The 27,676-nt window shown below is 40.6% G+C and overlaps 2 protein-coding genes and 1 long non-coding RNA gene across 3 annotated transcripts; 1 reads left to right on the top strand and 2 right to left on the bottom strand.

The window, feature by feature from the left end:
* Positions 1 to 1,547: 1,547 nt before the first annotated feature.
* LOC108614094 (uncharacterized) lies at positions 1,548 to 3,636 on the bottom strand. Its single transcript, XM_018008018.2, has 3 exons — positions 3,171 to 3,636; positions 2,827 to 2,999; positions 1,548 to 2,765 (listed from the first exon to the last, which is right to left on the bottom strand). Exons 1-3 carry the CDS (start codon positions 3,556 to 3,558, stop codon positions 1,632 to 1,634), a joined length of 1,695 nt encoding a protein of 564 aa, XP_017863507.1. The 5' UTR covers positions 3,559 to 3,636; the 3' UTR covers positions 1,548 to 1,631.
* A 221-nt stretch (positions 3,637 to 3,857) lies between these two features.
* Positions 3,858 to 7,060, bottom strand: LOC108612789 (uncharacterized). Its single transcript, XM_018005789.2, has 2 exons — positions 6,493 to 7,060; positions 3,858 to 6,427 (listed from the first exon to the last, which is right to left on the bottom strand). The coding sequence occupies exons 1-2, from the start codon at positions 6,907 to 6,909 to the stop codon at positions 5,306 to 5,308; spliced, it is 1,539 nt and encodes a 512-aa protein (XP_017861278.2). The 5' UTR covers positions 6,910 to 7,060; the 3' UTR covers positions 3,858 to 5,305.
* A 292-nt stretch (positions 7,061 to 7,352) lies between these two features.
* LOC149269453 (uncharacterized) lies at positions 7,353 to 9,380 on the top strand. The gene is made up of 2 exons (XR_016269878.1): positions 7,353 to 8,661; positions 8,786 to 9,380. It is a non-coding gene; the product is annotated as an uncharacterized LOC149269453 (long non-coding RNA).
* Positions 9,381 to 27,676: the final 18,296 nt, after the last annotated feature.

Here is a 27,676-nt window from a genome sequence, read left to right as displayed (position 1 = left end):
GGTTTCTTGTCTCCTTGCAAAAAAAAAAAAAACAAAAATAAATAAAATAAAAACATATTTGTTCAATTAAAAAGAAAAACGATTTAAGTAAAAATATTGCGTTTTAAATAAATATCTAAAAATCTTCATTGATTGAGCTTGCCGTCATAACATAATATAACGTAGTGGAAACTGCTTCACATTAATACTAAATCCTAAATAGCACATGCCAAATTAGCGGTAGTTTTAATCTAGTGCTTCCCGATCTTGCATGCCGATAGAACTGAATTTGACATAGAGCTCCCACTTCGAACTGATCAAAGTGCAAGAAAATACGTTTATATTGCTTGTGATAATAGTTAAGAACAAGTAAGAAAGCTCCTGTCGGGAGTATCCGACTTGGACATATGCTCCAGCGTGCCTAGATATGCTATTCCAAACAGAACATGTATGATATGGGATCAGTTCGAGAAGTTCTAAAGGGCTTAGAATATGAACGTGGCTGTATTGAATGTATTGAGAGCGCTTGGTAAGCAAAGCTTTGCATAAGCTTTTAGAGTCCGACCACATAGTGAGTGCCCTGCCAGCTGTGAAAAAACGTTACATTTACCAGGCAAAGCAGCGGATCCCTTTTGACTGAGATTTGCCAAAATATATATGAGCATTCGCAAAGCTTTTCAGATATAGAGCAACAGACAAGTTGCCAAATCATGAAACGTGTTTGAGTTTACCATTTGCTTAAGCCATGTCCTGGGACACTGTTTCCAACATAAGAATCGAAATGTCTTACTTACTGTGGTAAATCTAGCATATGCTATTCAAATCAGATAAATATATTTAGTTAATAAATATGTACAGAATAGGTATACATACAATAGACTGGAGTATGCATGCGCAATAAGCTTATCTACATTAATAGTTCAATATAAATTATAAAGCTGATTAGATAAATACTGATTAGATATGCCACAAATTGCTCGTCAAATGTTTTTAGGGGAATTCGCTCGTACAATTAATGGTTTAAGCAATCTAAGCTGCCTTCGGCTTCTGCATGGTCAAAGCAATCGCTGAAGGTGCTCTGAGGCGCTAGTGGTTGTTGTTGTGGGTGGGCGTTGCTCGGCGTACCTCTGTTAAGGTAGGGTAGGGCTGAAAAACAGTGACTTTCTGTCTCCCTTCTGTAGGTTGATGATCCGGTTCTGCCAAAAAAGTCCACTCCAGTGGCTCTAATAATAAAAATTTGTCGTCTGCCATTTCGCTCGGAAACGGCAAAAGAGTTTTTAGCTCTATGAAACTAACAGCAGCGCGTCCATACCTACTTTTTGTTGATATCGAATGATACCAAATAAAATATTACCTTTTTATGCGATTCGTAAGTGTCGAATCCCACTGGGCACGGACCGTATTTTATGACCCCATATCACATTCTCTGATGGCTGGGGATTACCCGATAATAAATTTTAGTCTTTGCCGTGTAGAGCTAGGCGATGCGATATTTGTAGATGCTGATTCATAGTATATATATAGATACAATCATAATTTCATTATAATAGCTATCCCAAATGGGATGATTAAATTAATTAGTGTTTATTTTTGAAGCGTAAAAGTTCGTATTACAGATAATGTTAGATTTTGTTGCTTAGATGGACAGCCCGTTAAAAGCCCTTGCTCAGGAAACCCTTGAATTTTTCCTGTGACTCACGTAGTGTAGTACGCCGGGTCTCTGGCAGACACCAGATACCGAGCAGAAAGCCAAGCAAGCAAAGTCCAGCCAAAATGCAAAAGTAAATCCCATGACCTGTCTGGCTGTAGGAAGCAGATGAGGTAATAATATAGATCAGCATTTCGACAATGAAGGTGAAGGCAATGCAATGCTGCTTGACGCTAAGTGGAAACGCTTCAGTCAGATAGGCAGAGGTGCCCGAGAATGCAATGCCAGCAAAAACTTGGAAAATACACACGATGATAAATAAGGCATCCCTGTCTATGTAGGGTAGGTCATAGATTAGTTTGGCAATTCCAATGGCCATGCCACCGCAGCCCAGGAGACCCAGAAGCGTTGGTTTCTTGCGGCCCGCCGACTCCACGCATAAGCTGATGATGAAGGCTGGCAGCCAGCGACAGCCGCTGTATACTATGTATTGCCAGGTAAGTGTGTATAGCGATATATATAAAAGCGACTGGGACATTACTAGGGCGTATAACACAAATACAGAAAGGCTCATGGCATTAAGGGCCCGTAGATAGCAGAGACGCAACAAGGCTGGCATGGCCTGGACAATGCTCTGGCCAGTGGAGAGCTCTGCGTTTTGTGCCAGATAACGCTTGTGCTCCTCCAGCTGCACGAAAGTCTCTGTGGTCATCGTGTAGGGGCGCTGCAGGCGGCGCAGTGCATCAAGAGCTTGCTGCTCGTTTCCATTGGCCAGCAATATCACTGGCGACTCAATGCACAGCAAGCAGGCAACGATTAGGCCAATCAGTCCATAGACAGCGGACAGGACTCCGTGCATATTCTCGCCATTGAAGCTGCTGATGTCCGATGTGTTCCACGATGTCATATATATGACCTGAATGAAGAAACCAGTCATGTAGCACATCTGCTCAATGGTCGAAGCCGTCACTCCACGCATGTAAGGCACTGAGACTTCGCCGGTCAATGCCAAGGCTGGGGCGAATGCTAATCCATTGGCGATGCCATCCAGATAGAGGCTCGCCTCAATGGCTCTGATGTTGAAAGTCGTGGCTGCCATTAGGACTCCCCCGATCATCACAAGAAGTGAGCAGAAGCACTGAAGAAGAAGAATGTGAGGTTGCATTTGAAAATTCGGGCCATGATGCGGGCATGCTTACAAAGACAATTTTCTTGGGTAGCTTGTTAGCCACGAAGCAGCTAAGCACGCCTCCGATGATGGCACCTATAAACCATGCAACGCGCGTGTGCAGAGGAGCAAAAGAAAAATACCAACTGTGAAAGCCGATGCTCCAGGCAATGTTCATGCCACCCGAAATGAAGATGAGCGCAGCTGAAAACATAGAAAATTATATTTAGTAATTGAATTGCAGGCATTAATGGCTAGCTGAAAAGCCCACAGTCAGGTTAGCCAAGCGCAAGGTAGATTGGCACTGTACATCTTATCTAGAGCACTTATTTTTATGGCCAGCTGAGTAATTTCAGATGATTCAGCCGTACGTACCAGCTCCCACAGCATTGGACTGTGGCTTGTTCCGCTGGTTTCGGTTGTACCAGCCATTGGGCTGCACTGTTATTATGGTGGTTGACATCTGTGGTGGGCGTGCCCCGTAGTTTTGTGGTGGAGTAGGTCCATAGGCGTGTGGTGGCGGTGCTGGTCCATAGCTCTGCGGAGGCGTCGCTCCATAGCTTTGTGGCGGTGCAAAGCTTGGAGGTGGCACAGGATATCCTGGTTGGGGGTATGCTTGCTGTGGGTACCCCTGCGGTGGGTATCCTTGAGGCAGATACCCTTGCTGGGGATAACCTTGTGGGGGGTAGTTCTGCGACCCATCGGTTGGCGCTGACGCAAAGCCATACGCTGGTGGTTGGGGTGGCATATGTTTATCGTTCATTTCGCTATTGATGAACCAGCCTCAACTGCTTCGGATCACTGGCATTTGGCAACTGAAAGCTCAAGTCCATGGTCAGGCATTTTTTGTAAAGTTTTTGACGAATTCGACACGCGGGACTTGATATGCGCTTATCGCTGTGCTGATAAGCCTCACCCGGAATCACAGTCGAACCCTAAACGTGTATTGGTGACAACAGCGCCTATCACATTGTTCATATAAAATAGCAAATGCGGGTTAGACATATAAATATAATACCACCTTTGTGTAACCATGTTCAAGTATAAATCAAACACTTCAAATTTCGCAAATTTTATAAAAGTTCTTATCTGCTTTATTATATGAGACAGTTAAAAGAGAACCTAACGAAACACTTTTTTGGTCGACTAAGCGATTTTTCTAATCAAATTTGACTGAGTCATTTCATGGGAAAAATCCCCTTTTTTTATATAAAAACGAGCTCTTCTCAGTGATAGCAGCTAAGAGCTACGATCAAACTCGCTCACAGTAGGAGTTCGCCTACAACATGGCCGAGTGGTGCCCCGGCTGGAACTACTCCATTTGTGGCAGGGTTCTGCGCTGCTTGAACGTTTCCCAATTGCACCCCCTGAAGCAGCTGGGGGTGCGCTATTTGCTGATCTACGTTGCGAGATGCTGTCCATACGCCGTCGACAGTGGAAGAAGATACAGCTTCAGCAACTCATCAATCAGCATCTCGAACAGCAGCATCAGGCCAGCAATAGGCCGCAGCAGCAACAGTGGCAACAGTAGCAACAGGGACAACATCAACAGCAACAGCGGCAAGCAAGCAACCGCAATAGGTATAGAGAACGGGAGCGCTTGGAAGATGTCGTTGGCTATGAAGATCGTCACAGCTAGTGCAGAGGCTGACGTTGACTTCATTATTCAGTTGGCTTTTCAGTCGTCGTAGCTCTATTGTGGGGCTTGGCGTCTTGACCCTCGCCTCGTTCACTCTGGCGGCCAGGAATGTGCATCAGCTAAATCAATGGCTGGAAGTCTGCCTACCACGGTATTAAGTAATCGAATTTCTGTTGTTACTCACGTCCGTGTTGCAAAACCATTCTAAAAACAAAAAACTAATTTGTTGTAATTATCTTAAAACGACAGTGTAAGAAAAAAAAAAAAAAAAAAAATGAAATGAAAAAGTTTGTTGTCGAAGTACAAACCATTTTCTCGGCCTTCTGAGATTGACTATCGAGAGTTTCAATTTATTCGTAATTTGCAGTTATGTAACTCATAGTAAAGAGTAAAGAGTAAAGAGAGAGGGGGAGTCGTAAGCGGCTTTGGTCAGCAGTTCAAAAATTCATTTAAAGAACTGGAATTTCCTAGGCTGACATCTGTGTTTAATTATAATATATACATAATAATGAGATTTGCAATGGTATTTATAGCATTCTTGGATTACCTTGGGAAAGGCAAGCATTCCAATCGATTCGAAACTCTGCTCGATTCTAATCAATACGTGAATAATCTCATTTCGCACATCGAAAATTATCTCTTTCATGAATACAAATTCAATAACATCGAAATCATAAAAATTCGTTAGAATACAAGCAACTGACATGACTTGCTCTTATATGGATATAGATATTAATGTTAATTGATTTTAATATAATAAATTATATCAATTCTGACAAGCTCAACTTAGTTTTATTTTAATAAAAAACAGCTTCTTTCATAGCAATGTTGTCGGTTTGACTATCCTGCTGTTGTTAGTTTAGTTCAGAGTTCAGAAGTCCTCGTTGAACCATTTTCGTAACTTAAAGTGCGCCTTTGTCAGAGTTGTCAGCCTCGTCTCGGGCAAGCAAAAAATGCCTAGTAAGAAAAAGCTCAAGGATATGCCCCCCAGCACATAAAAGTAGAGCGATATGTCGGTGTGTGTGGGCGTCACCATGCAGCAGCCCATCCTGATCATCAGCTCAGCGATATAGACTAGAGCCACAAGGTACGGCTTGACCGCCAGTGGAAAGGCCTCGGTCAGATAGACAGCGGAAGCTGCATGCGCCACTCCCGCGAAGAATTGAAAGAAAAACAATATGGTCAGAGCAGCGATCATGCGAGGCACGCGGTCAAGCAGACTGGCAAAGGCAACGGCGAACAAGCCGCCAGCGAAGGTGCCGAAGAGCGAGGGCTTCTTGCGGCCACCGGAGTCCATCAGGAAGACAACACAGACGGAGCCGCTCCAGCGCAAAGTGCCAAACACCACATAGGGCCAGGTGTGCGCGTGGGGCGTTAGCTCCACGGCTGTATCATACAGAGCTCTCCATACAATGGTGTTCAGGCTGAGGGCGTACAGCGAGCGATGAGCAATAATCTTTATCAGTGGCACGAGACCCCGCTGAAGACTTTGGCACCAGCTCAGGTCTAGGTTGGCAGCAACGTAGCGCTTGTGCTCGTCCAGCAGCAGGAAGGTCTCGCACGTCACTACGAATGGACGTTGCAGATGGCGCAGAGCATCCACCGCAGCTTGCTCACTGCGCCGCAGCAGCAAATACACCGGAGACTCGACGCAGCAGGTCAGCGCCAGGGCCAGGGCTACAACGCCATAGACAATGCTCAGCAGGCCGTGCACCTGGTCGGCCACAATGGTCACATTCCAGCCACTGTGCCAGATGGCCGTGTAGCTGAGCAGGATAAAGATGCCGAAATTGTAGCTCAGCTGCTCGAGGCTGGCGGAGAAGATGCCCCGCATCTCACACACAGACAGCTCGCCCACTGTGGTTAGCGTGGGCACAAAGACCAGGCCATTGGCAAAGCCATCCAAGTAGCGGGCGGCAATGATGGCCTTCGGTTGCTCCGGCAGCGTGAGGTAAAGCATGCCACAGATAAGCACCAGGCAAGAGCTCGCCACCTGTTGGCAGACGCATATTGATTAGCCTCATGCCTTCGAGTAGAAGATGGCTAGGGCATACTCACATAAACGGGTCGCTGTGGTGTCCGGTGGGTCAACACTGCGCTCAACGCGGCTCCAAGCAGCGCCGCTCCGTACCAACTGATTTTCATATGGAGCGTCAGCTGCAGAAGCTCCACATGCATCGAGTGCGCTGCAAAGCCGGCGCCCCAGGCCAAGCTCATGCCACCTGAAACGAAGATGAGCGAGCCAGCCCCGAGCGCGTTCCACTGCGGCAGGTTCTTGTGAGTGCGGCTTAGCCAGCTGCATTGGTCAGGATTGTGGCGTCTCTGCTGGTCCCGCTCCTGCTGGAAGGAGTCGGGCCGCGTTGCTGTCTTACCGCCTGTCATTGGCGTACTACCCGGAACCCATTGATCCCCTTCATATTTATAAGTCACGCACGGGCCGTTGTATATTATCAGCTTATCGCGGGCAATTACCATTTAGCGAAACTCGCTTCCGTTAAGCCCATCAATCCAAACACAAAAAATCAATATGATACACTATTAAGACTTTTAATTAGTAGTGATATAAGCACGCATAAATATGCGATAAGCCAGCTGGGCGAGCTTATTGCGCTACTGTCATTCAATAATCATGCTTTACAAAAATCATATTTATATATTTTTGCTTACAGCTTATAGCTAAGACTGTCAAGAAATTCGAGCACTCCTAATGACTCGCCCTATATATATGGCTGTATGGCTCAGTTCATATTCTGATGGGTTATGTGTACATGAACTACATTATTTTATTGAGTTATAAATCCAAGAAATCGGCCATTTTTTCGAAATTTCTTGAAGAACCGAAAAAATGAGCACTAATTGCTTTAGTAGCTACTAATCAGAATTGATATACTTTCCTATATGCATAATATTCGAAAATCTATATATATAAAAGAAAGTTGTGTAAAAGTGAAGACTGCTTATAACTTGATTTGGGCTGAACCAATTTTCATGGTTTTTGATTTGTTGGATTTGTCTCCGCAACGAGTTTAGTATAGGGTCTTAAAAATACTGAAAAAATTTGCCGAATACTTGAAAAACGCGGTTTTTTCCCCAAATGTTCAAATTTTTTTTATACCCAGTAGGCTTGGTAACAGTGACAGTTTTGACAATAGTGTAGAAGTAAATAAACAAATGTAGTCAGTCAGTCTACGGTCTCCTGACCTCGAGCAGACCTGACTATTCAAAAAAAAAAAAAAAAAAAAAAAAAAAAAAAAAAAAATTTTCAAATCAAAAGGAAAAATATTTCAAATCAAAAATCTGCAAAAAATCAAAAGATTAAAACCTGACTGTTCAAAAAATAAATAAAAAATTAAAAATTCGAAATTAAAAAAAAAAAAGGTAATTATTAAAAAGTGTATTTTTGGCTTTTTATATTTTCGGACTTTTAAACTTTATAAATATTTCAAATCAAAAATCTGCAAAAATTAAAAAAAAAATCAAAAGATTAAAACCTAACAATCAAAAATAAATAAAAAATTCAAAATTCAAAATTCGAAATTAAAAAAAAAAAGTTAATTATTAAAAATTGTATTTTTGGACTTTTACAAAAGCTAAATATCTCGAAAGTTCAGGTATTTGTTTGTCTCAAACATAAATTTGTGTAAATTATTTATATTTATATTTCTCGATTGTTTTATATGGTTTTGTGCGAGGGCAGTATTACTATTAATAAAAATGCCGCGTCCTAGAAGATCTAATCTTTCCCGGCGGACCCATAATGCAATTAGGCAACGGAATAGCGCGAGTCAATTATCTGACGAAGAGCGAGAAATCGCCCGAGAAAGGCTCCGCGTTAGTACCCAGCAAAGAAGGGCCTTAATTCGTGCTTCTCAAAGAGAGGCAGCCCGTGAAATGGCAATAAGAAATGGTTCAAGGATTGATTTGAATCGAGCAGCGTTTCGATATGATTGCACCATTGATTACAGCTTGAATCGTTTAGTTTGCATTGGTCCAATGGACGTTGTTTGCTAGCATTGTGGCGCATTGAAGTTTGCTGGTGAAACGCCCGGTTTGTGCTGCCTTAGTGGTAAAGTGACATTGCCATTAGCGGTCACCATAGCCATTGCGTTCCCTGCTTTATGGCGAAACACTAGAATCACGACATTTTCTAGCGAACACTCAAAAATACAATGCCTGTTTCCAAATGACATAATTTGGGGCGGAAAATATTGGAGACGGATATTTAAGGTAATTTACGTTAAAAATTTTATTTTCTATGACTGCCAAAAAAAAATTTTGAATAATGTAGTTTGTTAGATTTCTGTAAATAGTGTTTGTAAATATAACTATAACTATGGCTTTGAATTTAAAGATTCAAGGCCAGATTTGCCATCGCATTGGATCATTGCAACCTATTGAAGATGCACAGCAAAAATTCTTGCAAATATACTTCATGGGCAATATGGAAGAACAACTTGACCGGCGTCAAGAAATGAACACAGCTATGAAAAGAGCAATTCTCCATGATTTGCATGCTTAGAAATTTAAACCAACCAAAACTGTGCAATGGAACGCGTTTGGTGATAAGAAAACTGATGAGCAATGTGATTCACGCGTTGATACTCAAAGGAAAATTTAAAGATGAGGAAGTTCTTATTCCTAGGATTCCGATGAGCTCAACAGATATGCCCTTTGAATTTAAACGAATTCAATTCCCGCTTCGTCTTGCCTTCGCCATGACGATCAACAAGTCACAGGGCCAATCTTTGACTATTTGTGGCCTCAATCTAGAAAATGCGTGTTTTTCTCATGGTCAATTGTACGTGGCATGCTCACGTGTTGGCAAACGATCCGCATTATTTGTTCTTGCACCCGACCAAAAAACGAAGAATGTCGTTTACAACAAGGTGCTTGAATGAAAATCCGATTAATAAATTTATCAGTGTATCCCAGCCTGAACAACATAGCTTTCAACAATTTTTTACCTAGAAATAATATAGAGGGCAATGCAACGTTTGCCGGGCCAGCTAGTTGTTAATAAAGTAGATCATCAAAATTTCAAAATATTCCACTTCAACAAATAACAAATTACAATCGACTTTTAAATTTTCATTCACGCTTCATAAACTATTTAATAATATTTATTATTTAATGGACGAGATATATAATTTATAATTGTGTGTGGAAAAGCTGCATGCTGAAAAGCAGCAATCAGAAATTATAATTAGGCAATTTTCGTTTAATTAATGAAGGATATTTACAGCAACATAGTTTTACGATTCTATTCGCCAAAATGTAGGAGAGTTTGACAGTTGGAGAGGAATTGACAGTAAAGGCTTAGCTTAAGGCTACAAAACTGTTTCAAAATTGATTATTTATTAATAATATAATATATATATCGAACAGGATATTTATATAATAAAGAAATATAGAAAATGTGACAGCACTATTCGCACTTCTTCAGATAATCTCGATACTATAGCTTGCTTTCAAACTAACTACTAACAGATAATAGATAACAGATGGGCAGAAGACGAATATACTCTATTTACTTTATAAAACGTATACAATGAAGGTTATCCTTATTAAACTACTTACCGAATCATATTCAAATCTCTTATTTCATTGTATGCTACAAGTCTACTACTACTACTACAAAAAAAAAACAAGTAAGAAGGCTCCAGTCGAGACTGCTCGACTAGGAGATACCCTGAACCCTCCAAGCTGATATTCTAATCATTCTGCACTTCTTTTATGCACACATACATACACATGCATCCACACGCTCACATAAGCCTGCGCTCTGCTAACTGCGCAGTAAGCAGCGACTGCGCTTGGGCTGCGCTGCAGTGTGGGCAATATTATGAGAATTTATTTGTCGAATAATTTCTTTTGTAGACATACGATCTTCATGAAACTTTCAGAGTGTAATCATATGGTGAATATATGTGTACATTCCAAAGCACAAGTCTCTAGTATTTGAAATGCGTTTTTTACAAATTGGGGGCGAATGGGGCGTGGTATCCAAAATCTGTAAATTATAAAATCTTTGTATCGATTAACTTTATATACAACACAAATTTGAAGACTCCAGGTCTAAAAATGTTCAAATAAGGCTAAAAAAACAAAATCAATTTTTCGATTATTCTCGATAAAAAAGTTATCGGACGATTTATCGAAAAAATAAAGCAAACTCGTACTGCGTATGGTACACACGAGTATGCATGCCAAATTTCAGCTCTCTAGCTCTTATAACTTCTGAGATCGACGCACTCATACGGACGGACGGACAGACGGACAGGGCTATATCGACTCAGCTCGTCACACTGATCAAGAATATATATACTTTGTGGGGTCTGCCACGCCTCCTTCTGCCCGTTACATACTTTTTCACAAAACCATTATACCCTGATTTCCCATTTTCAATGGGTTCAGGGTATAAAAAAAAAAAAAACAAGTAAGAAAGCTCTAGTCGAGACTGCTCGACTACGAGATCCCCTGAACCCTTGGAGCAATAGATATTTCAATAATTTTTTGCGTCTTTCAGCTTACGCACACACAGGCATACATACACATGCACGCATACAGACACACATACACACACACGCATACACACACAAACGCATACACACACACATACACACACACATACACAAACACATACACACACAAGCACCCACGCATAAACACGCATGGGCTGCAGTGTGCGCTTAGTATGAGAACTTAATTGTTTAATAACTTTTTTTATGTACGTACGATCTTCATGAAACTTTCAGATTATGATTATAACATGAATATGCATGTGATTGCCAAAGCACAAGTCTCTAGTATTTGAAATACGCTTTTTACAAAAGTGAGGGTGAGGGGGTGAATTTAGAGGTGGGGGGTTAATTTTGACAAAAACCGAAATTGTATAAATTGCATGTAAGCATACATTAAAAATTTGGAGACTCTAGCAATAAAGGTGTAGAAGATATAATTTTATAACTGCTTTTCGATAAGGTTTTTTATCGATAAAAAAGATCGGGATGAGTTATCGATTTTTAATGATAAACTTGATATGCGCGCTGTAATTACGGACATTTTAAAAAAAATTTGAAATCGACGCGTTCATACATACGGACAGACGGACAGACGGACAGACAGACGGACAGGGCCAAATCAACTCAGCTCGTCGCCCTGATCAAGAATATATATACTTTGTGGGGTCTGCCACGCCTCCTTCTCCCTGTTACATACATTTCAACAAAACCATTATACCCTGATTTCCCATTGAAAATGGGTTCAGGGTATAAAAATAATAATAAATAATCTGGAGAGAGTTGATTAAACTAGTCACGCCGCCTTAATGCCACATTCACCTGGTGTTGCATTGCACTGCAGTTGCCAGGTTGTTTACGGGCTGCGTTAGCCAGCCTCACAGTCTCACGGCTAGCAGTCGGCGGCCTGTCGGACTCATGCGTTCGTTCAATGGCCCCGACTCGTGGCAATAATGCCTGACACAGCGAGGCAAGTGGAAAATGGGGCAGAAACTTTTATCGCAGGTGCTTTTCCTGCCAGCCTGCCTGCCTACCTTGTGGAATCTCTCTCATCTTTTGCAGCAAATTTAGGCGATTTCCGTCCACAACTGCTGCAGAGCGAGGATAGGCAAACGTGGCCAGGCATTGGCATCTAAGTTTTCGACGAGCAACTAAGTTCGCGATAATGTTTGACTATGTGAGCACATGATACGCCCACAAGGCATGGCCTGCCCATGGCACTGTCCGGGTGATGTGGGACTCCTGTGGGTCTGTGGGGCTCACATTTGGCTGGCGTTAAAATAAATTTAATTTTATCGCTACATAAATACAAGCTCAGCAACAGACTGACTCGCAGTTTGGAGTCGCAGCCAGAACTTGCAACCAATCGACTTTCCGGGTGACACTTCCGTGGAAGTTTCTTTGCTTGCTTCTCCTCTTCGTATTTTTGTGTTTTGTGCGCTTGTTGGCAGTGGTTGGTGGCTTGCCACATTTTTACATTTATTTACCGAGCTACATCCCATAAATCCCATTGCTAACCTTTGAAGTTTGGCCATCGTTCGTCTTCTTGAATATTTGTAGATGCCTGTGCGGATATTAATTAGCCAGCTCGGGGGACTCGTCGTACGAATTCGCATCATTTTTATGACCACTCAAGGCGCAAATATAAATAAATGTTTTATTGATCGGCCATTGGGCCCCCTCTCCTCCGGTTGGCGGAGCATTTTTATGCTAACGCAAAATGGGCAATTTGCCGTTTTTAAAAGATTTACGACCTTGGCCAAAATGCCTATCATAAACATTACAAAATCGAAATGCAATATAAAAGCGAAACAGAAATAATAAACAAACAGTTCTTGTAGGATGGACAAAGATTAAAAACACATATAGTATATGCTGTTTTATTTATTATAATTTACTGTTTGTTAATAAATTTGAAAACTTCATTTCCCAAACCAGATAATGCGGGAAAAACGAGACAGGAAATAATATCTTCAAGCTAGCTTTAACACGAAATATTCCGATATAAATGTCCGGATTGTGTCAATTTAACCAGCTTTCCCATAACCTTCATAACCCTAGCCTTAAAAGCAATCTCACTCTCTTTTAGCAACAACAGGAATTACGTTCAGCAACTTTCGTTGTCTGTATCCCGCGTAGTGAAAATTAGAGAATACAAACCAAAAACGAGAATCCACAACTCGTACTCCACAGGTTTACAACATTTCATAATATTGCGTCAGTTTATTGATGCGACATATAAGTAAAATACTACTTTAATTTCAATTACTCATTGACTTATATGCCAAAATTCATAATGACCATAATACAATTATTACTTAATTTGGTTAGTTCAATCTTATAAAAATCATTTTTGTTTGGTAAAATTGTACATTTTCAAAGAAAAAAGCTGCAAAATACTTAACGTTCTTAAAATTCAAAACATAAAAAAAAATCTTATTCATTATGAATAAATTAAATTTTTGGAAAACAAAAATTAAATTTTTCTGTAAATTATTATTATTATTATTATTATTTATATTATACTACACACTTATTTTTATACAGAGCTGAGTTATGGCTTTTTGACTGAGATATTTATAGTTTTGCTAGTGAAGGATTTTCTGCTTTTAGCAAATTCAATTTCCGTTTTACTCAGATGACCGAATATGCCCATCGCACTTCGTGAAGGAGTATCAAAATAAGAACTCGGAACCAGAACATATTGATTTCTCCTTGTTGGCTTTTTCTATTTATATAATGCCGAGCTTATATAGTGGCGACCATTGACTGACAAATAGACATTGTTCCGCCCACTTAAAGCTGCGTCCCGTCATAAGCAATAAATCCAAAATTAATGTACTGAAATAATAATGTTTTGTAGTTTTCTTTTGTGCCCCAGGCTAAGGGCATATATATTTTTTTCCCCTCCGCTTATCGAGTGCGGAGTTTAATACTTACTTGCTGCGAGCGCTGCTTGCGTCCAACAAGATATAGAATTTTTATGTTTCTGCTAAGATTTACATGCAACCCACGGCAAATGATATTTATGCAAATTCCAATGGAGTTGCCCAAAGTCAGATCACAAATTAATTTATCTTGAAAAGGCAACACAAATCCTGATTAACTTACAGGCATGGAATATGCGACAGCATATAATAAAAAATATAAAAAGAAGAAGACGAGAAGTTTGCCGCCAGGAAAACAAAACAATTGTGAAAGCCATCTACACGGGCGTATGTATTCATGTGTGCGTGTGTATGTGTTGGTTAATGCGTTCTAATAAATTTCAGCAACATTTGTACCTTTTTTGTGGGGCGTGCTTTTATTGTTAACACAAGACGGCGTGATGCCTACCGAATTCCTTAGCGTTCGCCTTTTGTCCTTGCCGCCAGTTCGTTGCTGTCTTTATTGCCAGCTATGCGGCTGCGGATCGCAACGACTTTCCATGCGCCATGCGCCATGCGCCATGCGCCATCCGCCAACGATGCCTGAAAAATGGCAACAATTCATTTGCAGTGCCTCCAGCAGCAGAAGGGCGAATCTCTCGTCAAAGCTGCAGCTCCGTGGCAGGTCGCAGCCTCGATGTGGCTTATGTACGTATAGTTGTTAGTTCAGCAGAGCCAGAACGGGAGCAGCAGCCGTTCGACCAAGTGATTTGTTTTGCTTCGTTTGGCAACAAATCAGAAGATAAACGACATCGATTGTGGCAAACGACATGGTCGCACCAATCTTAAGCCCGCCCCAAAGGGTTGTCCTCGGTCCTTAAAGGCGCAGCGACTCCAGCTTAGCGCCGATAAATGTCACGGCGCTTGGCTCGGATGCCGCTCAAATTGAGAAACAAGATTCAATGTGAAGCGGACATGCAATTAAAATTGCATTATACTGACGGGCAAATACTGACGTTATTTCAGTCGTAAGGCAACGCGCTGGCCAGTGCAGCACGTAAACATTTTAATAATCCCTTCGCTTCGGTCCAACTTCCATGTAATTGTTGTTGCTCTAATTTAATTATGCATAACGAGCGACTTGGGCGCCTGGACGCCCGCAGAGCACGCAGCGGGGCCAGCCAAACAGCCAAAAGGTTTAGAAATAATTGAAAACAATCGGATTAAAATGTGCACAGCGGTGGGCGAAAATTGAACGAGCCAAAAGAGCCGGAAATAAAAGAAATAATCAACATTTATATACAAATTAAACAGGTCATTGTGCTGGTGCGTGTGTGGGTGCGTGTGAGTGCGTGTGAGTGCGGATATTGTGTTCGTTAAGACCAATGACCCTTGGGATTAGTGAGTGCGTAAATAAATGAAGGGCAGCAGCCCAGAGGCGATTATGTGCAATGACAAACAGTTGCTGCATGCCATGAGCACTTGACCCCAGAGAGGAGGCTCAGCTAATTTCACATTCTCCACTCAAGTGTTGAGTAATTTATGCAAGTTCTATTTGCCTGGTTATGTGAATAATTTGCTAAGCCAGCAAGTTGCTCTTCAGCTGACATTGACATTAAGTTCCCATACACATAAGCAATAACAAAGTTAAAACAATAAAGGCTTATGCGTTAACGCCTCTCTTGTAAGCACCTGCCTGCATTTCTCGAGTAGAGAAGGGAGTGAGACAGGGACAGGGAGAGCAGGAGTAAATGAGTTTTGGGATAGAGTTTGATTTTTGAGCTTGAGGCGCCGTCTTACGTGGCGTATAAGCAATCTAATTAAATGTTATGTTTATGTTACAAGCTAAATATACACACACATGCACACGCACGCAGATACATGCCGCAACACACATCTGCATGAGCATAGACACGCTTTCAGTGTTAGTTTGTACGCCTAGGTGGGACTATCATCGCGTGGCTTTGTTTTCGGCTCGCATTTAACGAGGCACTCAAGGTTGTGCGTATCGCTCTGAGGCCTAGGACGAGTCATAATTTTTATGGGCACATTGTCTTAAAATGATGGCTGACATTATGTATGGCTGGGATTATGTAGAACTTTAATCTTGAGCTACCTGGCATAAAGTTCAACTTAGTTGCTCAGTTGCCAAGGCTTAAACTAATGGCCAGGAGGCAGACACGCGCTTACCCCGGCACATAAATCAATCATAATTGTCCTTGTTAACTACAATCATGAATATTACAGCGTGCATAAAGCAAATGACAGTCATGCCATATACAAAACCGCACATTCCGCTGCCCGCCCATCCGCCCATGCGCCCATGGGGCCATCCGCAAAGCGATCCCTCCTACGCCCATCTTAAGCCTTCACAGGCGCCTGACCCATTGTTCAATTGCTGCGTATGTGTGCTTGTGCATTTGGGTCAATTCGGGGAGGCAGCCCTGCCCTTGCCCTGCCCCCTGGCTTGACATTTACAGGCTCTAACTCTTGTCCGGACTTAAAGTAAATGTCGGACCGTAACACGGCTAAGCAAGGCTCCTCCTGCATGTGCGCCGAAAATACTTGGCAGTCCCAAAGACTCGGCTAAATGGATTTTAATTAATTTCAAACCCACAAAGCATTTGACAGCCTCACATGCTGCAAATGGAGCTCGACCGGTGTCTGGTCTCTGATCTCATTGTTGGCGGTTACGCCGCGTGTTTACCTTAGTTAATTGATTTTCTGTCAATGCGCTGATTTGCATAACAATTTGCTGACCGCTTACCCATCCAACCAGGTAACCAACTTTATCTCACCTAACAGGGCCCAAATAAAAAGCGACAGCAAAAGCGAAAGCCCCAAAATTGTGTTTAAACTAGTGAGTGCTTTAGTGTGTGTGCGTGTGTGTGTGTGTGTGTGTGTGTGTGTGTGTGTGTGTGTCTACGGGAGATTTGTATTTTTGACTTAACGACCTCAACAAAAAAAGCCTTGAATTGAAAATAAATCATTTTAAATGAGTTCAAATTAATTTTGAAAATTATTTAGCGCGATTGTTAGTTCGTTTGTGCATTGAACTGCGAAGTTGTGACTTTTAATATACGTGCGATACAGTGTGTGCGTAATCAACTGATGCATACGTAAATGAGCCTGCTTTTATGAATTATTCAACTAAAACAAATATTTAATTAGGCTTATTGAGGCAGCCTGGCCATGAGTTACCTAAAAGGAAATCGAGAAAGGAATTCTATTCCAAGCTAATTGCATGTTTAAGAAAGGCAACTCAAGCGCCATCAAGATTAAGAATAAAATATTCTATTTTAGTATTATTGTTTTTATTAAATATACTACAACTTAAAACTTATCCTATTTGCCTACGATATTCATATCAAATAATTATAAATTTAACTATTTTCATTCATATATTTAACCTTAGATAGTGGATGGGTATATCTCATTGAAACAGAGTTAGTATATTTATAGCTGCAAATTATTAACAATATACTCGCTTTAAGCATATTAATTACTATAGGGTATACCCAAAAGGCCGACTGTAATGTTCATTTAAATATTTAAATTTAGTAAGTTGATAAAAATCAGATATTTAAAGGCAACAAATTTTAAATAGCTTTTTAGCTATTGGTTGATAAAATATGCTCATATAAACTCTGCTGGTTTTTATAAAATGTATATGTATATTTATATATTAACATAAATCTATACATTTAAGTATTGTTTATTTATTGTTTAATTTTTGCTATTTAGATGTAAAGCATAATTGAAATTATTTATTTATAGATAAGCTCAGATTTGCATAGAAATAAAAACATATATTAAAGCAAATGTTTCTCTCCTATATGTTAGAGCTCAATAAAGTCCGTTGCATTGTGCATATATATAGAGCTATATAAAGCTACGTACGTCTGCTGTGCTTCTGAAATCAGAGGACTTTGCCACGTACGTAAGGTGGCACGATTTGCAGCTCATTAGCTACCAGAGACAGGACACATGTCCAAACTACTAAACGGCGCTCTAAATCACTGGACACGACAGGACTTGACACGAACTGACTGCGACGGCGACTGCGACTGTGACTGTGACTGCGAGTGGAAATGGAACAGTGCGGCAGTTGAGTTGGCTGCTCCTGGCACTGGTGCTGCTACTGCCACTGGCACTGCCATTGCCCGCTTCAATTAGTCAACAATTACGAACGACAATACAAACTGGTCGGGTCACAGTCAGTCTGCAAGGGATCACAACAACGGCGAGCTGAAGGCAGCCGGAGCTCAGGTTTTTGTGTGCACGGCCAGCTAATGGCTTATGAGTAGTCACGTGCCATGGACATATTTGCCGAAGAAGCCCTATGCGACTGTCTGTGCCATGATAATGAAGCACGCGAGATCGCGACAGCAGTAAAAGGAACAACGACGCCAATTACCAGAGGCCCAGCAAGTTTCCAGCTTATTTTTGAATAATTACACAAAATTAAAAGTGTTGTCGACGCGTCGGCGGCTAGAGTTGCCTAGTTGGCCAGATGAATGCCGGCAACTGAACGTGGTGAGCCTCGCTGCCTCGCTGCCTCCCCAGCAGGCTGGTAGGCTCTGATGGGCCCTGTCATGCGGCGGCTTAAACTTTCGCCAGGCTCGCTCGAGCCCTTAATAAAGTCAAATGAATGCGCTTAATCAACACGCGTGGGCGTCAGCAGGAGCCGCCTGCTGCTGTTCCGCAGATTTCTGTGAGGGTAGAGCGCAGCAAGAATGTTCGCCCTGCTCCCTGCGAGTTCACCTACATAATTTGTTTACATGCTCTTTAAATTTGCCTAACCCGCCCACCGGTGCTGAAAAATTAATTAAATTTATATTCACACACTTGGCGTCGAGCAGAGCCCATTTACATATGTATGTATGTACATGTATGTACATCGTACATCGGACTGCAAATGATTTTATGACTTCCAAAAATAAATAATAATATTTTTTATTTATTATTTTTATTTTCTTGAGACATTTTTATCTGTTTAAGGGGTGCAAGCGCAATAAACGAGGAGTATAAAAAAGTTGCGTTTGCAAGAAGCTAAAAAGCGGGCGAAGAGCGAAGAGCGAAAAGCACAAAAGCCGAACTCATTGCCATTAAAAACGCATTATCCTTTGTGCTTCTTTTATTACTTTTCATTTCAAGAGCATTGAGATTAAGAGTGGGCACGTGTGTGTGTGAGTGTGTGTGTGTGTGTGTGTGTCAGCTTTCTGCTTGCGTGTTTATGGGCTGTTGAGCTGTAAACGAAACACAGGACAATAATGTAATGTATAAAAGGGAAAAATGAAAATGATTGCATATGGAAAGCGCGCGAATTGTTTGCCTAATAATAAATTTAGCTGGAAACGCGGAGATCGACAATATTAAGACACGTCTGCCAAAATGGAAATCAATTGTCTTAGGCCCGGAGACACAGATGGGAAACGGCAAAGCCTTAGACGAAACATATTTGATGGGACTTTCGTGCTGCCAATTTGGGTGCCCTTTTTCGCTTGGCTGCCAAAGGATTACATTGGATTTTTATTTGATTGTTGGAATGAAAGCACAAACACAGACAGAGGGAAAAATGGAAATGGTCCACCAGCCACGGCGCTGGCTCCGGGGAATTGCCAAAGTAGGGAGTAATGATTTACAATGCTGCCAAAATAGAATGTAATCCAAATGCGACCTATCTGCATCGCTTATCCTAATGGAAATCGGGCTCTGCCGGATTATGAAAGCACTGTTAAAACACACAAAACTCGCTGGGCTGGACTCACTCGCCCAAGGGATGAAGACAAAAATGAAAACAAAAACTCTTTGCATATAATTATACAAGACTGGCCATTTTTTAGTTTACCATTCAATAAATAGTTTTATCATATATCATATGAATATATTTTTTATCATCATATTGCATTGATTTTGGATAAGCCTACACGGAGTTTTTTGTAAAACATTTTTAATGGCTTTCCCATATACATACATGTTTTCTCTTATATATATATTTATTTATTAATTTATTAATTTACAAATTTATTATTTTCTTTATTTAGTGATTCTGTATATCTAGTTGACTCTTATCACTTATTAAATATTCCGATCTAAGCGTTTACTAATCATTCATAAGGATGCCTTAGCCGTATTTAAGACATATTTTTCTCCCGACGAGTAATATTATTTACAGTCTGTGTGCGTATAGCACTCTTCGTGCCATATTGTCTGGAATGGCCGTCGTTGCGTTATTATTGCACACTTGGCAGTTGGCACGCGCATTGAACGCTGCAAATTAAAACAGCATAACTAATGGGGCAATATCTGAGGTGACGATGGGAGAATTGAGGGACGGGGGATGGAGGAGATATGAGAAAGAAACTGAATTAATCGGCGACGCATATGAATTTATAATAAATGCACAAGCGAGAACATTTTGTGCAGCTTTGAAATAAATTTCTACAAAAGACCGAAAAGTTGAGCTCCTCTGCGGGTGTCTACGGACTTCACGTGTGTGTTTGTGTGGGCAAAGACGCCATTCATAATTCACCAGCATAAATTGTATACGGTGCTGAGGACGGGGTCGGCAGAGCTGTACCTCGGCGAGCACTGGCTTGTTTTTGGCAGCCCTGTGTTAAGGTGCCACGTAAATTTTGGCTAACGATGCACTTTGCACAGGCAATTCGCTTGAGTTTGGGTGCGGCTGCTGCTGCCGGTGCGCCTGCTGCCTCCTGCCTCCTGCCTCCCTGCCAACCTGCCAACCTGCCTGGTGGCAGCCACAATCAAGTGCGATTCATTTTGTGCCACGTCAGCGCACACATGTGACAAAGCGGCCTTTAAGCCCGACAACAGTTGTTGGCTAGGGACGAAAACAATAGACGCCAACTATTTTTCCTGCGTCTCCGATTGGCCGAGCCACTCTGGCTCGTTGCAAGGGTTTTCAATTTTTCAACTCTTAAAGTTGAGTTGATCATTTTTCTTCGCTTTGTTTCCTCTCGCTGGAAGCCATGTCAAGTAAATAATTTATTTTATAAATTCTAAAGTAGGATTAACACTGAAATATGCAGATTTTCGCAGGCGCAGTCAAGTGTAGCTCGAAAGGGTTGAAAGCAACAGCAACAGCAGCAGCAAAGCCATCAGAAATAGCATGGCAAAACAAAGCATCGCAAAAATCCCAAAAAGGTCAGTTAGACCTTTCGCCGAGCAAAACCTGTTCCTCAAGTAGATTAGCAACCAAACAGTGTTAAGCCTATTTATATAAATAAAATGGCTCCAAGTTGCTCTCGTCTAGCTGCTTTCGCCCCCCTTTGGCTGTCAACTTATCAGCAAATTAAATTGAGTTTGTTTTTTTATAAATGTGAAAACATTTCCCATCACTTTGCAAAACATCATGTCAAGCACACACACACACACGCTGACCGTTATACACCAACTTCCTTAATCAGACATATATAAGGCCGCTCTCTCATACTGCTTACAACTATTGAGTTTGTGTCAAAAGTTATTTACACTCGTGGAGGAAATACATACATATATTACCTACATATATTTCCCGCTATATTTCTGGTATACTATATACATTTATTTAATCGTAGTTAAAGAAAAACTGGACTAACTCAGCTTTTATACATATTCAACTGTTGATTAAGAACTGAAATATTTCAATGAATTCAATTAAATAATATTAAAAAAAAAAAATTAAATTAAGTTACATTTGAGCCTTCAAAATAAATTATAACTAAATATAAAATAATGGACTAAATACAATATGAGTAAGCAAACCCAAATATGAATAAGCAGATTAGAGTCTGTCGCAACAAGTGTGTTCTGTCTGCTCTGTATAAAGAAGGAACCGCAGTATAATACGGTTTATATACATATGTATAAGCTAATAAGTTCCGTCGTTGGCCTTTTAGGGGTAAGCTCGTGTGGGTTAAATTTGAGTTGTCATTTCTCGGGGAATGATAAGAAGAAATACAAATTACTGAAGTAACCATATGAATAAAGCTGCATAATTAAGTTGGGAAATGAATATAATTTTCTTTTACATTTATATTTAATTTAAATTAAATTAAATTGTTTATAAACGTATTGGAAAATGTTGACTTTTTAGTATTTTGATATTTAGATTAGTTACATGTAACGCGAGAATGCAATGAGGTGATAAAGAATCAAAATACTTTCGCCATCGAATGGAATTCCAAATAAACTCGTAATTAGAGTTTTATGTCTTGGTGACCACATAAGAGATTAAATTGGTCCAGATTATTTAGTTCTTTACAGTTGCTTCTTGCAAGTCTTAAATATCAATGTTGTATTACATAAATAGAAATTACTAGAGTATATTTCAGCAAAACAAGATTAAAAAATTGTTGTTTTTTTTTTTTGTATTTTTTTTTTTGGTCTTAAGCTAAATACAACAAAGTTTTTTTTTTTTTTTTTAGAATGTTTTTTGCAGCACGGATATGCGTAACAACACAAAGATGATTATTTAATAGCCAGGTAGCCAGGTCTCAAACCACGGAGTTAGCTGATGCACATTCCTGGCCACCAGAGGAAACGAGGCGGGAGTCAAGACGCTAAGCCCCACAATAGAGCTGCGAGGACTGAAAAGCCAATTGACTAAGAAAGTCCGGGACGGCCTCTGCAATAGCAGCGACGGTCTTCATAGTCAACGCCGCCCTCCACACGTTCCCCTTCTGTATGTCTATTGCGGTTGCTTGCTTGCCGCTGTTGCTGTTGCTATTGTCCCTGTTGCTACTGTTGCCACCGTTGCTGCTGCGACCTATCGCCGACCTGATGCTGCTGTTCGAGATGCTGATTGCTGGGTTGCTGAAGCTGTATCTTCTTCCACTGTCGACGGTGAATGGACAGCATCTCGCGCTGTAGATCACCAAATAGCGCACCCCCAGCTGCTTTAGGGGTGAGATTTTGAAACGTTCTAGCAGAGCAGCACCCTGCCGCAAATGGAGTAGTCCCAGCCGGGGCACCACTTGTCCGTGCTGCGGGCCAACGGCAGACTTCTAGAGCTGCAAGTGCGATCGACTGAGATCATAGCTCTCGGCTGCCATCATTGAATAGAGCTCGTGAATGTATGGAATTGTATAAATAACCTGTTTATGGAACGCATAGGAAATAAATATCAAAATGTGTGCAGAAATAATTTACAATTTTGATAAAAACAAACCAATATTTTTTTCATGAATGACACTAAAATATTTTGCTCCCAATACCTAAATATAAGTATAAATCACATTTGCTTTTATATTTATATTGAAATAATATATTGTTCTTGTGTCACGTTTGCTTCACTATCTCTATGATATGCTTCAGATAAAAAACCTTTTTGGGAGCAACGTGAATGTGTGGGATTTGTTGCAGCCAACGTGAGTTAGGCTGCTATCCCATAATGTACGAGTATTAGTGAGTCTGCAATACCCGTGTGTGCAATTTTCATTTGTGTTTGCACTGAATTGAGAATGTAAAGAAGAGCATTTTTGTGCATTCATATTTCTTTGATATTTTTGAGCACGGCAAATCAGTGGATGTAAAGCGATAATTATTATTTACTGAAGTCAGTTCAAATGCCAATTCAAAATTATTGCTTTGATTACAAATTAGTCCAGCTATGTAATAAATATAATAATATAATATATTATATATAATTTGTGTTGCTGATAGTCTATCTATATGAGCACTAGTCGATATCTAACTAATAAAGCTGGCGATCTTATATATGCTATACATGTAATTTGTTCTCTGTTCTGGTGTATGGGTGTCAAGTTTTAATAAAGAATTTCTGTCAATTTTAGGGACACCAATTGGCATCAATATATTTATAAAATGTATTTTTTATTTCTTTATTTCACATATTTATATAGTCTAGTAGTAATCTACAACAAATACTTATCTACAATAAATGTTAGGTATTGATTGAATTAATTTTGCAAACATGGAATCTTTAAAGAGCCGCAATCAGAATATGAATGACTTCACAGCCATGAACTGGGGTATTTAACTATTTGATGTCTACATGCTAAAATAGCGACGCTGCATCGATTCATGAGGAATTTCTCCTGATTGGCAGTGGCATGCGTTTGCGAGCAATATCTTACACGCTCCGATTGCAGGCCAGGCTGACACATTGACAACACATTCGCAAGGCAAACGTTGGCAACATTGCGATAGCGTTAAATTAGACATCAACTTGGCAACAAATGTACAAGTCACACGCTCACACCCACACACACACACACACACACACACATGCATATCAACGCTCATTGATACCCCGTAGAGCTTGACGCTTATCAGACAATGCAAAAAGCAACAACAACTGAGGCAACACTACAACAACAACAACAACAAAGTAGACAGCTACAACTGCAGCCCGTCATGTCGTTCAGCGCCTTGCAAAAACACAAAGTGCAGCGTGCACAACATTTTGTGGGCGTGGTCGGCGACTGCAGATGCTAAGGACTATGCAGGCGTCACGTCTGCGCCATGGCCACGCCCAATGCACGTTTCGCCACACGCCTCGTTTGCATAGCCAAGTGGCTTGCATTCATATGCCATTATCATAGCCAAGGCATCGCCAGCGCTTAAAACAAACAATGGCTCCCATTACTCAGCGCAAATGTATGACCAGAAGTCGTGTGTCTATGTTTACGACACAGTGTGTGTTTGTCTCCTCTGTATGTATGTGTGTGTGTTGGTAACACACAGCCACATTATGCTCCTAGCCTATCTATCGCAGTGCGGCACAGATCTCGTTTAAGATGTTTGGCTTGAGGCGAATGGCCGCACGCACAGCGAAACTGAGACCCACGCACATATTTATCTTTAGCTACTGCAAACAGTTTGCCTTTAAAATATGGTCGATGAGATAAGCCGGATAGTTTTTTTTTTTCAGTCTAAAGTAACGCTTTGCCTAGTGCCGCTTATAGTTTTTGAAATATATCCACTTAAAACTTACCTTAATTAATGATAAATGTTGCGTAGATTTAACTTCATGATATAAATGCAGACCTTTGCCACAAGTAAATATATTTTATACAATTTTGAAATACGTTTATTAAATAGTTGATACCTTAAAAAAAGGAAAAAGTTACGAAGTGTTAAGGTTTCTGGTTTATATTTGATTGAACAAAAATCAAACATTAAGCTGAACTTGCCGAATTTGACGTCTTTTAGACTGCCGACTGCGATTGAACAGATTTTAGTTTCTAGAGTTGCCCAATAGAAAGAGCTAGTAAAAATATAAGTAAGAAATATATATTTTGTAGTCTGATATAAAAAGATTGCAAATGAAATAAAAGCTACAATATAATTAGAGTTCAGAAAGAAAAAATAAGTAAATAAATCAATGAATATTAAAATAACGCCAAATATGGTGTATTTTGTTTAAGTATACATTATTTTAGCTATTTTAAATATTTTAACTGTCATATTTTTAGTTACATATACTTATAATAAGGATTTAAACATTAATTAGTGTTTTCTAATATATTTGATCAATTTTGTAAAATTAAAGTTTGTTTTATAATTTTGTTTGATAGGAAAACTAACTAAAACTACTCTAAAGTTATACCAATACTCGTATAGATGGCCAAATTGCTGACTAAATGCTTACATTTTATTCAAGTACATGCGTGTTTTTCCCAATTGTATCTCGAATACGTAGCAAATTCCAAATATGTATGTATATATTTTTGGCACGCATCACAGACAGAGATTGTGTTGGAAGCTCAAATTAAATTTTGAGCCAACACGTGTACGGCGAGGGGAGGAGGAGTGAGGGCGAACAAAAAAAAAGGACGAACAGCAGCATCAGCGAGAATAAAACTTTTGCTGTTTTTATAAATGTTTATTTAGCAGAAAAGAACAAAAGGAAAGCAAAAGGTAGAATATAGAACGCAAAAGTGGGCGAGAGCCCAAAAGGTGAGCACAGCCAGAAGAAGAAGAATATGGAGAAGCAAAAACAATGAGCTGTCTGCTTGTATTTTGTTCGTCCTAATGCCAAGGCCAACGGCTTTGGCTACCGCTTTTCGGATGCCTTTTGCCAGTTTGTTTCGCTCGGCTTCGTCGATTTCTTTTCTTATTTCTTTCAACAATAATTTGGCTACTTAAACGGATTTTTGTATTTGTGCATCAACGTTTTATTCGCTGACAGGTGTAAAATAATTTGCTCTCTCTCTCTCTCTGCCCACGCGCAATCTGTGCTCAGTGCTTGGCGCGGATAATTACCAGGGCGAATACAGCGATAGCGATTAGCTTAATAGTTGCCATGAATGCCGCAGCCTTTGCTATCGATTCGCATACGTAATTTGCCTTATCTATGTGTACATTACGTATACGCCACACGGGTTATTGCTTGCATCAATCAAAGGCACACTTGCGCAACACATTCGAGCGGACACATCCATATTCCACGTACAGACAATAAATAATGTTTGGCTCTGTTTTCCGCGTGGCACCATTTCAAATATGTTGCATATTTTACACATTGCTGCAGGTCGAGTGCGTTGCAAGCTCTGCCAGCGCTGCCAGCGAAATCAGCAAGTCTTCTCCTTGTCTGGCCTAGCACTTGCAACTGAACTATTCCCTCAGACTTGGCAGATGTACAGTGCTAGCAATTTTGTATTTTTGGCGTATTTGCTTTTGGCATGAGCACGCAATTTTTTCTACCATTTCCGATCAAAAATGTTTTGATAAATATGCACATCTTGAGTTTTAGAATATCGAGCTGTGTATGAGTGTGTGTGTGTGCGTGTGTGAGTGTGAGTGTGAGTGTGTTGCTCGACGATGTTTGCGCAATTTGATTGCACAAAGTTGGTTTGCCCCATCCAATTCCAGTGCAGACAGTTAGAAAAATTGTGTGAGCTGCTTGTTTGCCCAATGCCCATAATGAACATATCAATAAGGAAAGTGCACATCTTTGATTTGATATTTCATGCTTCAAGTTTGTGCACGTCGAGTGAGAAGACTTCTACTGAAAGTATTTTCATATATATGTACATATATTTCGCACATCATTTCCGATGCAGTGGAGCTTATTCTGAGTATATTTCTCTGCGCATCAGGGCGTAGTGCTGTTCGGCGCATTTCCTATTCAAAATCACACTCAATTAGTCATTTAGGAATTATTATGCTAATGAGAAAGGGATAGATCAGCGCGGAGCAATCTTAATGAAATACATAATTTCGGCTGAAATAATAAAATTAAATTAAACTCATTACTGATTGCCGCGGCGTAGCGCAAAAGGCAGCCGAGCAGCCAGCCCGAAAGCTGAGTGAAAGCAGTTGCGCCGAGTGTTTATTTAAAAAAAAAAAAGAAAAAAACAGAAAAAAATAAATTACATTTTAAAAGCATCATAATTCAACGAAAACATTGCCAAGGCAAGGAAGTGGAAGACATCCAGCCAAGCGGATAGGCAGACCGGCAGCCACGCTGCCAGCTGGCAGGACGAGCGGGTGGGGCGCGGGTGGAGGGCAGCGCTTCTGCTCCAGTGGAAATTCATTAAGCATGCTATAAATGCTGGAAATTTATAAGTAATTGTAAAGGTTTATGCGGTTTGCTGTGGCCGGAACGTGCAACGTGTCTATCTCCACCAGGCCGAGCCGGAACCAAAGGCGGGTCACATAATTTATTTAAGCGCCAAATAAAGCGTCGTCTGACTTTGGCCATGGGCACAAAACGTTTAACGCAAATAATTGTGTGCAAATATTTACGGCGTAACGGAGTAACTAACCGAAAACAAGATTCAGTCGCCGGCTAAAGCACAGAGCACTTGCAATAGTTACCATTTTCCGTATCCTCTTTTCAGGCAGGCTCGCTATATACACGTCCTACGAGTATTCCACACAGACTTC

The sequence above is a fragment of the Drosophila arizonae genome, chromosome 4, assembly GCF_054131065.1.
Source record: "Drosophila arizonae isolate 15081-1271.41 chromosome 4, UAZ_ARI_1.0, whole genome shotgun sequence".
Taxonomy (NCBI): domain Eukaryota; kingdom Metazoa; phylum Arthropoda; class Insecta; order Diptera; family Drosophilidae; genus Drosophila; species Drosophila arizonae.
Note: the sequence above shows the minus strand (reverse complement) of the source record. Positions and strands in the feature narration are given on the sequence as shown.

What these genes read in the sequence shown, in the direction of transcription:
- LOC108614094 (XM_018008018.2), bottom strand. Translation starts at nt 3,558, where the DNA reads ATGAACGATAAACATATGCCACCCCAACCACCAGCGTATGGCTTTGCG. An exon ending in GTCCAATGCTGTGGGAGCTG is followed by an intron (nt 3,000 to 3,170) that starts GTACGTACGGCT and finishes CTATGTTTTCAG; the next exon opens with CTGCGCTCATCTTCATTTCG. An exon ending in TACCCAAGAAAATTGTCTTT is followed by an intron (nt 2,766 to 2,826) that starts GTAAGCATGCCC and finishes CTTCTTCTTCAG; the next exon opens with TGCTTCTGCTCACTTCTTGT.
- LOC108612789 (XM_018005789.2), bottom strand. Translation starts at nt 6,909, where the DNA reads ATGGTAATTGCCCGCGATAAGCTGATAATATACAACGGCCCGTGCGTG. An exon ending in CACCACAGCGACCCGTTTAT is followed by an intron (nt 6,428 to 6,492) that starts GTGAGTATGCCC and finishes GTCTGCCAACAG; the next exon opens with GTGGCGAGCTCTTGCCTGGT.